The sequence below is a fragment of the Stegostoma tigrinum genome, chromosome 9, assembly GCF_030684315.1.
Source record: "Stegostoma tigrinum isolate sSteTig4 chromosome 9, sSteTig4.hap1, whole genome shotgun sequence".
Classification (NCBI taxonomy): domain Eukaryota; kingdom Metazoa; phylum Chordata; class Chondrichthyes; order Orectolobiformes; family Stegostomatidae; genus Stegostoma; species Stegostoma tigrinum.
The window spans coordinates 6,053,050-6,065,851 of record NC_081362.1 but is presented as its reverse complement, the minus strand read 5'-3'; the positions used below and the strand labels follow the sequence as shown (position 1 = coordinate 6,065,851).

The window sequence follows — 12,802 nt, the reverse complement described above, 5'->3', positions numbered from 1 at the left end:
CTATGTTATGCAATTTTCTGCATCCAAGATGTTTTCTTCAAAAACATCTTCAAAACTGATGCATGTAGGAACGTGGAAAGCAAAAAATTATATCAAGTATTAACTGTTGCCATAGAGACTTTATTTACTGCTTTAGACTGATCTAATTTGATTTTCTGTATAAATTCCAAGTTCACGGTTTATGAAATGGATGATACAGTGTATATAAACACATGACCCATGTTGTTTATAAGATTACACGCAAATGCTTTTAATTACCTTTGATGTGCTGAGTGCTGTTGATGTGAAATATTTTGGTTTGTATGCTGCCAAATCCACATCTGTAGAAACATCCTTTGGCTCATCTTCAAATGTTAGTTCGTCTGGGATGAACCTGGGTAATAATACAAACCCAAACACATCTCTTTCAGACACATAAATCTTCCATTCCTCTCTGACATATCACTGCAGTAATACAATTAGAATACTTTATTTCCCTACCAAAAAATGAAAGACTGTGTTCAAAGACTACTGCGATTAAATGAATTCACTTAATATAAATTGATGTAAAAGAGAAGAGCAGCAGATAATTCAATGACTACTAGCATTGCTACCATTATTTCAGTAACAGTATTACAAGTTAGTGCATGAACATCTGTTAAAAAATTGCATCGACATCTTTCCAAGTAGAGATTTAATTAACTGACACGGAACAACTGAAATGGAGTGACAGGAGAAACTGTCGTCAGTTTCGTGTACTTCACACATACTTGTACTCATTCATTATTGAAAATTAGATCCATATCCACAAGTAAAAGATGTTCTATAGAGTGGCCAATCAACCCACTGCTCTTGCATAACACAGAAGAATGACCACTAGGAAACCCAATGAAGGGCAACTATTCCTTATGCATTGTATATCCAGCACTAAACCTTCAGTTCACAAAGGCAGAAAACGTATGAAAACTACGTTAATGACAGTCATATGCAGAACAGACTGTGTGTCCAAACAGGTTTAAAACTCCACAAATTCAATAGAATGCTGAATTAATTATTATACAAATGGTAGATTACTCTATGAGAATCAGCACTTGCTCCACCTTGAAGGTATCAAGTGATGTGCTGCCAAGGAAATTCCAAGTTATGTCTAATTTTAGATCCAATTTGACTTCAGCTCAACTTGACCAGACTGCCACCTGGGAAAATCAGCACATGCTCCATAGTGGAGGAGCATGGATTTGTAATGCAATGTAAATTCCCAGTGATTCTTCCAGCTGCTAGTTACTGCTAAATAGTTCATTCCCCTTGTTTATAGAATCCCTACCATGTGGAAACAGGCCCTTCGGCCCAACAAGTCCACACCGAACCACAGAGCATCCCACCCACAACTGTCCCCTTGCAACCCACTTAATCTACATATCCCTGAACACTACGGGCAATTTAGCACAGCCAATCCACCTAGTTTGCACATCTTTCGATTGTGGGAGGAAACCGGAGCACCCGGAGGAATCCCACGCAGACACAGGGAGAATGTGCAAACTCCACACAGACCCGAGGCTGGAATTGAACCCAGGTCCCTGGCGCTGTGAGGTAGCGGTGCTAACCACTGAGCCACCATGCCGCCCCCGGCCTGATGCCTCACAACAAGACTAACCGGAAGCTGCTGACTTGTCCTTTACAGAATTATATTTTGCTTTACAATTATATTTTGCTGTTTTCAGGAGAAAGGAATAGAGTTCAGTATCTTTATTCACCTGAGATCCAGAAAAGAACAGCTACTCTCAAATTCCATTCCATCACATTCTTCATAAAGCTTATTTGCTGTTTCAGTAGAGTCACAGTCCACCACTGCATAGTAATATTTCAGCCGTTTGAATTGGTATTCTCGTACTTTTTCTCTGATAATTCTATAAATAAATACATAATCAGTTAAAAAGAGCCCAAAACAATTTCCATAAGACGTGTACTCAAACGACCCAAACTAGTATCACCACAAAGCAGCTTTTGATTCTCTCAGTATTATCAACTGCAAAGCCAACATTTTAAAAGTTATCTTCTACATTTTTTAAATGCTAGTAAAAAATATCAAGTGCAATTCTTGAACGTTGGTAATTTTAAACAGCAGGAGAGTACTCAGCTTTTTGAAAGAGCTGTTCACTTAGCCCCTTACATGTTCTTTTCAATTCTAAGAAATGTTTATCCCTTTTCATTTGAAAAGCCATTATGGATGCTCCTTCCACCCCTGTTTTTGATAGTGAGTTTAGTAGCCTTAATAACACTCTGTATTTTAAAAAAATCTTCTCTCTTCCACTTTACCTTTAGTGACAGTCTGAAAAATTATGTTTCCAGTTAGTGACACAAAGGATTAGTTTCTCATTCACTTTATCAAAACCATTGATCATTTTGACACTAGCAGATATCTCCTCACCTCCTCTTTTTGTTCCACTGGATTTCAGTTTCACCAATTCATAATTAAAACTTATCATCCCCTTAATAGTTTTTCTGTACCATGTCCACATTCCTTACATCTTTCCAAAAGAGAAAGATCTAAAACAAGTCGTGATATTCTAGCCGAACTAATAACTGCTACAGGTTGCGCAGTGAAATCGCAATGAGTCAAATTCAGATAACATCAAAGTCCAGTTAAGTTGAAGTTGTATGTCACTTTCCTCGGCAGGATAAGGAATGCAAGGGAAGAATGTCTTTGATAAGTTTAATTTCTGGACTAGTAACTGTGCGTGTAACTTGCGCAAACCTACTGTGTGACCACACCACTCAAGTGGAGCAGGGTTAGGCCTTCCTACATTGTAAAATCATGGGCAACTTATGATTGGACATTGCAGTCTCTCCGTAAGAACAGCTGATGAAGCTGGCAATTCCGAAGAGCCCACTGGTTCTCCAACCTGTTTCCTTTGCCGAAGCTGCAAAGGTCATAGAGACGCTCTGGGAATTTGCAGCAGGAAGACATGGAAAATGTATTTGACTGCACTGATTGTGTGGCCAACTATATCCCACTCGTCTGGAGACAGCAGGCCAAGCAGAAAAAGAGAAACAAGTTATTTTTATAGAGCTAACATTATTTTCATTCTTTTCAAGATTTTGTTTTATTGTACAAAGTCACACTAGTGTAAGGTGTGAACAGATTAAGAAATAAAGACATTCTTCACTCATTTGCCATGTTACTGCTTTTGTATCCTTTTGACATTGAGCATGTTTGCGGGCAAACCTGGATTGCACGTACAACTCCTCAGCTATCAAAGGTCCTCTGAACACAAATTTGTGGACATACATTCTAAGGTTTGACTTATTGAAATTTTATTATTTATTATTTGTATTTGGATCATTGCTCATCTTTAGGAAATCCAGTATGTTTGTATTTTAGCTGTGACTAAAAGACTGTCTGTGCTCACTATCAATTCTGTTTGTCTACCTGTTTTAAGTTTTGGTCATTTTCTCCTTATTCAATCCAGCAACACTACAAACTAAACAAAGATTTTGTCAGCCTCTTGCTTTACTCATTCATGGGAAATAGTGTCACTGGCTGGGCCTGTATTACCTGCCCATCCCCAATTGCCCTTGAGAAGGTGGTGGTGAGCTGCCTTCTTGAGCAGCTACAGTCCATGTGGTATGGAGAGAGCTCAGGATGGAGTTCTAGGATTTGACCCAGTGACACTGAATTGCAATATATTTCCAAATTGGGGTGAGAGTAACTCAAGAGAATTTGCTAGTGATGGCATTCCCAAATATCCACTGCCCTAGTCCTTCTGTGACTGTACTTCCAAAATCGGTTCTCACTGAGACCCTATTTTGGCACTATGGTCCCAGTTCGGTGAGAGCGCGGGAGATGGCTGCAATGCCTTAGAGAGTTGGTGAGGGAAGATGCTTGTGCAAGTGGACTGGGTATGGGGATGGATTCCTGGAAGAGTGGGAGTGACACAGGAAGGAGGTTGATGACTTTGTGAGTGACACGAGGAGGGGGGATGCCTTTGGGAGTGTCACGGGGATGAGGGGGTTGCCAGGAAAAGTGAGACGGGTAGGGGGATGGGAGTATGATGCAAAGAAAAGGAAATGGGAAAATCTCTATAATGAACAGAAATTTTAAGTAAAATGCAATTTTCTGTATTAGGTTTCACTTAGGAAGGGAGGGCCTAGTGGTATTATCACTGAACTGTTAATCCAGAGACCCAGATAACGTTCTGGAGACCTGGGTTCGAATCCCACCATGGCAGATGGTGGAATTTGAATTCAATAAATATCTGGAATTAAGAATTAATGATGGCCATGAATCCACTGTGCGAAAAACCCATCTGGTTCACTAATGTCCTTTAGGGAAGGAAACTGCCATCCTTACCTGTTCTGGCCTACACAGCCTCCAAACCCATAGCAATGTGGCTGACTCTTAACTGCCCCCTGGGCAATTAGGGATGGGCAATAAATGCTGTCTAACTAGCGGTCCCCTCATACCATGAATGAATAAAAATAACAGGAATCAGCCTATAAGGTTAGACAGTTAGGCCACACGCACTATTGTAAAAACTATGAGATAAAGGGGCTGGGATAACAAAGTGTACAGCTGGATGAACACAGCAGGCCAAACAGCATCTTAGGTGCAGAAAAGCTGACGTTTTGGGCCTAGTCCCTTCATCACTGCATCAACCCCATCTATGCATTTCATAATTTTATAAACTTGTATCAAGTCACCCCTCAGCCTCCGCCATTCCAGAGAAAACAACCCAAGTTTTTCAGGCTCTTCCTTATAGCTCATACCCTCTAATCCTGGCAGCATCCTGGTAAACCTCTTCTGTACCCTGTCCAAAGCCTCCACATGCTTAACGTGGCTCCCTCAGCTGATAGATTTTGTGATCCTTCCGACTAACCAATCATGCCATTGGCATCCAATCTATCTCATCAAAATAAAACCATTCACGCTATCATAATTCTATGTATTTAAGTAAGTCTGGATGGTCAGATGCCAGTTACGAAAACACATTTTTATTCACGCATAATGAAGGCGAGAGGTGACTCTGTGGAGGCTTATAAAATCATGAGGGGCATAGATAAGGTGAATGGCAAGTGTCTTTTCCCTAGGGTGGGGAATTTCAAGACCGGGGGGGGGGGGGGGGGCACAACTTTAAGGTGAGAGGAGAAAGATTTGAAAAGGACAATGAGGGGCAATTGTTTCAGATAGAGAGTGGGTTGTGTGTGGAATGAACTTTCAGAGGAAGTGGTGGAAGTGGGGACAATTGCAACGTTTAAAAAGCATTTAGATAAGTACATAAATCAGAAATGTTTGGAGGAATATGAGCCGAATGCAAGCAGGTGGGACTTGTTTAGTTTGGGATTATGTTTGGCATGGACTGGTTGGACCAAAGGGTCTGTTTTCTGTGCTGTATAACTCTGACTCTATAAATGATTCAGTTGGAATTACGCCAAGTGACAAACTTTCTTCACAATAAAAAAAGCTATTAATATATTTTAGTACCGGTTGACAAGGCAGACTTGTGTCTTAGAACCCAAGGTGCGTTCCCATTCATTCTGTGATAGAGGAACCAGAGGGATAATAAATGTTTGAGGGAATGTTGCCATACTTCACTAAAAGTTTGCTTAGCCTCTTGGGTAATGTAGAACAGGCAAAGAATTAAATATTTAGGACATAAGGAAAGAATATGTCCTGCAAATGAGGTGGGGAATAACAGCTATGTGCTGGCCTGCCCCTTGACAGACATTTGAAGTGCAATTTGGATTTTGGACTAAGATCTTTTGGATCTAGTTTGGTGTAGTTTATCATTCCAGCTGTTTTTTCACTTGCAAAGAGGAAATTTCACATATGGGGGAATTGGCAAACTTGACACCACAACTGGTAAAATCAACCATCCAGCACTGGGTATTCCTTTAATATAAATATTTTTTACAACCTGCATGTCTACATTGTGGTAAACCATCCTATTAAGTATTTTCAAACAAAATTTGTCAAAGAGCCACATGCAAAGGCTTTGGTGTTAATTGTATCAGTCCAAGTATACTTGTTTGGGTGTACAGAAATTGGTTATTGCTAAAAAGAGAGATGTTGCTGAAGCTTTACATCTTGTACTCATTAGGACAAATGCAAGAACACCACATTTCAAACAATGGAAAAAGCGTGCTGATTCATTGACAAGATGATGTTCCAGCCTTGCACCCCTTGTGAATGCCTTGGGGCTTTGGGGAGCTTGCTATTTCCATGAAAACACCATGGACAATCAACAGGAAACTCGGCAACTGTTCACCAGCCTATTCACTTGTAACATAAATTGTTGTGATCATTTGATATTTGATATCCTTGAACTTCCTCTGAAGAGTCCGAGACAAAGAGCCTTGGGCAACATGTATCAGTGATAATGGGAACTGCAGATGCTGGAGAATCCAAGATAACAAAGTGTGGAGCTGGATGAACACAGCAGGCCAGGCAGCATCTTAGGAGCACAAAAGCTGATGTTTCAGGCCTAGACCCTTCATCAGAGACCACATGTATCCCTGTTCAGATATTAGTAATCAACCTGTTCAGAGATGCTGTTACTACAGTGGCACATGAACCTCAGCCCCATGGCTCAGATGTCACGACACGACCACTGTGCCACAAAAGCCCCTAAGTCTCTTTTCAGGTATTTTTTAAACATACTATTACACATCTCTGGAGCAGATAGGAGGTGAACACGGGCCTCTTGGCTCAGAGATTGGGGCACTACCACTGCATCACAACAGTCTTCCTATATCATTTCAGCTTTATTAAAGTTAAGTACATATAGGTGAAGGGCTGGGATTGGATCTATACTTAAGGAGACAACTAACAATGTAAGAGTCAAGTGAAGTCAAGCAATATATCACGTTTAATTCTGTGGAAAAAACCCAGCTCAAGTCAAGACTGGCTCAGGATGCTTCACCAACTGGCTAACATGGGTATAACAATTAGGAGAGGGAACTGAAAGGCTAGTAAAGACGAAGGAGCTTCTCTAAGGAGGACCGAAAACTCCACAAACAACGATTACCTTTGTTCATCAGTGTCTTCTTCTGCATCTTCAGGTAAATTGTGGTCCAGCAATTCTGCAGGTCCACGTAATTCCTCTTCTTTCATTTGTTGCTTTCCAAATTCTGAGGGGTAGATCTAGAGTAAATATATTTAACAATTTTAAAAACAGTTTTAGTTCCTGCTTCACTTGCTTTCCCTTTGGAGCCATCATATTCTTCAAAAATGAGTTTTTGGGAAAATAAAGCTGAGATCCTTAACAGGCATTTCACAGCAAGACAAGGATACAATACGCACATAGGGGAGGCGCTGTGTAGGTGAGTGCTAAGAGAGAGAATAAGCAGCCCTAAGATGTAGCCTAGTCTAAGGCACAAGCTGGATGTCTGTGCCTGCATGCCAAGTGCCCTTGCAGCAGCTTTTCAATACTAGGTGATGGTGCATCCTGCAATACAGGTCTGTGCTTCCTAAGAGATCTGCAGAGAGGTGCCATTATGGTGGAGATGGATTAGTAAATGTCAGATGCCAATGAGGACGGAGGGCTATGAGGGGCTGATGCCAATGGATCGTGCCCTCAGAGGCTGTTTGGTGACCCACTGCATGGAGACTCCTGGCAGCCAGTGGCAAACTGCTCTGACTTCCATGTCAGAAATACCTGATGTTTGGTTTGTTTGGCATATTTGGTGAGACAGGCAACTAAGTATCAATGAGGTGCACTGAGTTGTTAATTGTGTTGAAGGTATTATTGTCCCTGCAAGTCTGATGCATAAAAATTGCAGCAAGTTCTCCCAACATCGAGTTAGGCCTCACTGGATATCATGTGATTCTACAAATCTCGCCATTGCCCACATTGTACAGGGCCATGTAATATTTTGCTGAAAGTCTTTGTCAGAAGTGAGGCTCAGCCTTGATAAAGAGAATATGTTTATTTCACAGTACTTAATAGCTGATTACGTTCTGTTTAGATACATAAAACTTCGCACCAAACTTCAACTTGCAACTGAGAAACTGCTTACCTCCTCCCAGAATTCCCTTCTTAATGGCACTGTGGGTCAACCCACAGCAGGAGGACTGCAGCGGTTCGAGAAGGCAGCTCACCACCACCTTCTCAAGGGGCATCTAAGGATGGGCAATAAATGCTGGACCAGCCAGCAACTCCCACATCCCTCAAATAAATAATTTAAAAAGGTCCTCTAGAGGCTGATGGGCCCAGTTTATCTCGTGATCTCAAACCTTTCAGGCACTAATGACCTAATACAAGTCTTAATCCCTTATTTCTGTTCTTTTATTCCTCTTCTTCAAATACCGATCTAAATCCATCCTTTGATGTTGGAATACCCTCCTGCTTCAATCAATAATTCCACTTGTCCAATTTACAGCCTTCACAGACCTGTGGAAAAAGCCTCTCCTGCCAACTGTCTGTAATCTTGCACCTTTAAAATACTGAAGTGTTAAATATTTCAAGTGAGTTCATGCAACTAATTGCTTTAAGCAGTGACCATCATTTGCAGTTTAAAATCCAATGTATAGCACCCTCTGCTGGTTTGAAGTCCAGAAACGCTGGTTGCAATGTGGCCAATAACCCTTTCAACGAAGTGGACTTTAGAATTTGGCATTAATACAGGCAAGGGACAGGCAATGAAACTTACTTCATCACCATGAGTAATTACATTTCTCCTTTTAACTATCCGATCATGTTCAATAATTTAAAATTAAAAATCTTTTGATTTATGAAGTACAACAAAAGGAGTGCACTTAATCATGTGACAATTTGAGAGACGTCTGCTCTCCTTTCCTGTCAATGAAAGGCAAAATGAAAATAAAATACGCAAGAAAGGGCCCAAAATCCCAAAAAGCAGAAGACACCGTTTGAACGGTTGTTCTCTGTTGGTGCGGGAAGTAATCTGTTGAACAGAAATGGGTCACTGTGTGCACGTTAGAAGAGGAAACTTTGCCAAGGGCATGACCCCATACAGACACACCGGGAGCTACTCTGCGGTCAGAAATATCCAATGTGTTTAGTTAATTCATCCATCCATGAGAAATTTTCTTTCAAATGATAAACTGGTGTGAATCGTTGGTTTGGTCCAAGATAGAACTCTGCATCCAATTCTGAGCATCAAGGACAGTAGGTCCTGAAGCAGTGCAGATAAACTTGCTGGAAGTATATCAAAGATGTAACTCCAGTAATGTGAAGGTTTAGAAACGTTGATCATGTTATTGACTCAGATTTACAGAGACGTACAGCAAGGAAACAGATCTTTCAGTCCATGCCGACCAGATATCCAAGATAATTCTAGTCCCATTTGCCAGCATTTGGCCCATATCCCTCTAGACCCTTCCTTTTCATACACTAATCCACATGGCCTTTTAATTGCTGTAATTGTACCAGCCTCCATCACTTCCTCTGGCAACTCCAACCCCCTCTGCATAAAAAAGTTGCCCCTTTGGAACTTTTATATTTTTCCCGTCTCACCTTAAATCTATGCTGGGTAGTTTTGGACTCCTCCATCCCAGGGAAGAGACCTTGACTATTCACCCTATCAGTGTCCCTCATTATTTTATAGACTTCTATAAGGTCACCCCTCCGCCTCCGACACTCCAGGGAAAATAGACCCAGCCTATTCAGCCTCTCCCTACAGCTTGAACCTTCCAACCCTGGCAACATCTTGTAAAACTTTTCTGAACCCTTTCAAATTTCACAACATCCTCCTTATAACAAGGAGATCGCGCAGTATTCCAAAAGTGGCCTAACCAATGTCCTGTACAGCCACAACATGACCTTCCAACTCCAATACTCAATGCACTGATCAATAAAGGCAAGCATTCCAAAATGCTTCTTCACTATCTTGTCTAGCTGTGACTCCACTTTCAAGGAACTATGAACCTGCACTCCAAGGTCTCTCTGCTCAGCAACACTCCCCAGGACCTTATCATTAAGTGTATAAGTCCTGCCCTGATTTGCCTTTCCAAAACACAGCTCAATTATTTATCTCAATTAAACTCCATCTGTCACTCCTCGGCTCATTGGCCCATCTGATCAAGATCCCGTTGTATTTTCAGGTAAACTTCTTTCTGTCCACTACACCTCCAGTATTGGTGTAATCTGCAAACTTAACTGACCGTATTTCCTATGTTCACATCCAAATCATTTATATAACTGACAAAAAGCAGTGGACCCAGCACCTATCCTTGTGGCACACCACTGGTCACAGACCTCCAGTCTGATACGCTACCCTCTACCACCACCCTCTGTCTCCTACCTTTGAGCCAGTTCTGTATCCAAATGACTAGGTCTCCCTGTATTCCATGTGATCTAACCTTGCTAACCAGTTTACCATGAGGAACCTTGTTGAATATCTTCCTGAAGTCCATACAGATCATGTCCATCACTCTGCCCTCATCAATCCTCTTTGTTACTGCTTCATAAAAACTCAGTCAAATTAGTAAGAATGATTTCCCACACACAAAGCCATGCTGACTAAGCCTGATCAGCCCCCATCTTTCCAAATATATGTCAGTCCTGTCTGTCAAGATCCCATCCAACAATCTGCACTCAACTGATGTCAGGCTCACAGGTCTATAGCTCCTTGGCTTTTCCTCAACACCTTTCTTAAATAGTGGCACCATGTTAGCCAAACGCCAGTCTTCTGGCACCTCACCTGTGGCTATTGATGATACGAATATCTCAGCAAGAGGCTCAGCAAACACGTCCCTAGCTCCCCACAGAGTTGTAGGGTACACCTGATCAGATTCTGTGGGTTTACCCACCTTTATGTTTTTTAAGCCATCCAACACCACCACCTCTGTAATATGGACACTTTTCAAGATGTTGCTATTTATTTCCCATGTTCTCTATCTTCCATTTTCTTCTCCACAGTTATCACTGATGCAAAATACTCATTTAGTAACTTGCCCCATCTCCTGCTGTTCCACATATAGGTGGCCTCACTGATCTTTAGGGGGACCTATTATTTAGATTAGATTCCCTACAGTGTGGAAACAGGCCCTTCGGCCCAACAAGCCCACACCGCCCCTTGAAGCATCCCACCCAGACCCATCCCCCTATAACCCACTCACCCCTGAACACTATGGGCAATTTAGAATGGCCAATCCACCTAGCCTGCACATCTTTGGACTGCACTTCATTATCTCCCTACTTACCCTTTTGTACTCAATATACTTATAAATTCCCTTTAGATTCTCCTTAATCCCATTTGCCAAAGCTATCTCACATCCCCTGTTTGCCCTCCTGATTTCCCTCTTAAGTATACTCCCTCTGCCTTTATACTCCTCTAGGGATTTACTCAATCTCTGCTGTCTATACCTGGCATGTGTTTCCTTCCTCTTCTTGACCAAAAACTCAATTTCTCTGGTCATCTAGCATTCCCTACACTTATCAACCTTGCCCTTCACCCTAACTGGAACATACTGTCTCTGGATTCTCGTTACTGCATTTTTGAAGGTTTCCCATTTTCTAGCTGTCCCTTTACCTGTGAACATGCTGTACCCCACCAACAATTTTTGGAAGTTCTTGCCTAATAACTTCAAAATTGGCCTTCTTCCAATTTAGAACTTTAACTTTTAGATTTGTGTAAGTCAATGGGGTCAAGGGAAGATTTAAAAGAAGTGCCTAAAATTATGATGGTTTTAAGGAAATAAAGACAGGGTTTCCACTGGCAGGAACGCAGGTAATCACTGAACACATATTTAAGAAGCAGTGCAAGGGATCAGGTTTTGTTTAAAAAAAGGACACATTTCCTGACACTATACACTAAGACGGGTGGTCTGTACATTTGACACCATCAATGGGTCACCACCCAGCTTGGACGTACAACCTTGGCTCTGGGGTCACAGGTCAAAGAGTTCTTTCCTCCATCTCTGGGCATCATATCTTCTTGACTCAACATTGTAAGATGTATTTACTGACGAAACAACCAGGGAAACAGCATTTTTACCCAGTTTGGCCACCACCAACTTACTGAAACAAACAATTACATGCTGTGTCGCTAGCAGTGACATCAAAGGCTGCATGACTGCACAGGCGGTGATGCAAGTACAGCTTATTCTTAAAGGCTGCAAGGTGATATGGCTTACAGCGTTCTGATTGAAAGGGTACTGGAAGCAGATTTGAAGGTAACAATTAAAAGGGAATTGGATAAATATTTAAGAGAAGGTTTACTGTACTGTGCAATCAGCCCATTTTGTCAATGCTGGCTCTCTGTTCAGTTAATCCCACTTTCGCCTTGTTTTCCTGGTAGCCGAGCGCATTGTTTCTGTTCAGATAATTATCCAATTTCCTTTTTGAAAGCCACAATGGAAACTGTCTCCTCCACACTCTCATGCATTGCTTTGTAGAATCTAACCACTTGCTGTGTAAATACAAGAAATATGGTTTCCCTCTGTATCATCTTTTGCTATTTGCTTTAAATATACTTATAACGCTGTGGCAATAAAGCAGTGGAATGGAACTAATTGTTTAGCTCTTTGGCACAGACACCATGGGCTGATGGCCTTATTTAGGGCTATGATTTATTTATCAGGGTAGAATGGTTATGAATAAAGATGGCAACAGTTTAGAATGGAATAGAGATTTCCTTCTGCCCCTTATTCTGAGATGCACAATGCCATCTGAACTCTGCCAAGCAGCACCTATGATTTCCTTGTTAAATACTTCATAATATTAGCTTAGCATGGGTTTTTTTAAAATTTACTCCAATTCTAACCATTCTTGAGCAAAAATAATCTTAGACTGCTCTTTCACACATTTTATCTGTGTATTTCTTGGAAATGAAACCATTCCATGAGGAGTAACCAGAAAGT

The 12,802-nt window shown here is 41.3% G+C and overlaps 1 protein-coding gene across 5 annotated transcripts in view; it reads right to left on the bottom strand.

Annotated features, from left to right (window-relative positions):
* The window catches only part of esf1 (ESF1, nucleolar pre-rRNA processing protein, homolog (S. cerevisiae)), a 69,579-nt gene that overhangs the window by 40,836 nt on the left and 15,941 nt on the right, over positions 1–12,802 (bottom strand). For all 5 annotated transcript variants that reach the window (XM_059648325.1, XM_059648324.1, XM_059648326.1 and 2 more), the window contains exons 5-7: positions 7,005–7,120; positions 1,734–1,886; positions 259–373 (exon numbers count right to left, since the gene is read on the bottom strand). In XM_059648325.1, the coding sequence (XP_059504308.1) occupies positions 259–373; positions 1,734–1,886; positions 7,005–7,120 (384 nt within the window). The remainder of the gene's footprint in view (positions 1–258; positions 374–1,733; positions 1,887–7,004; positions 7,121–12,802) is intronic.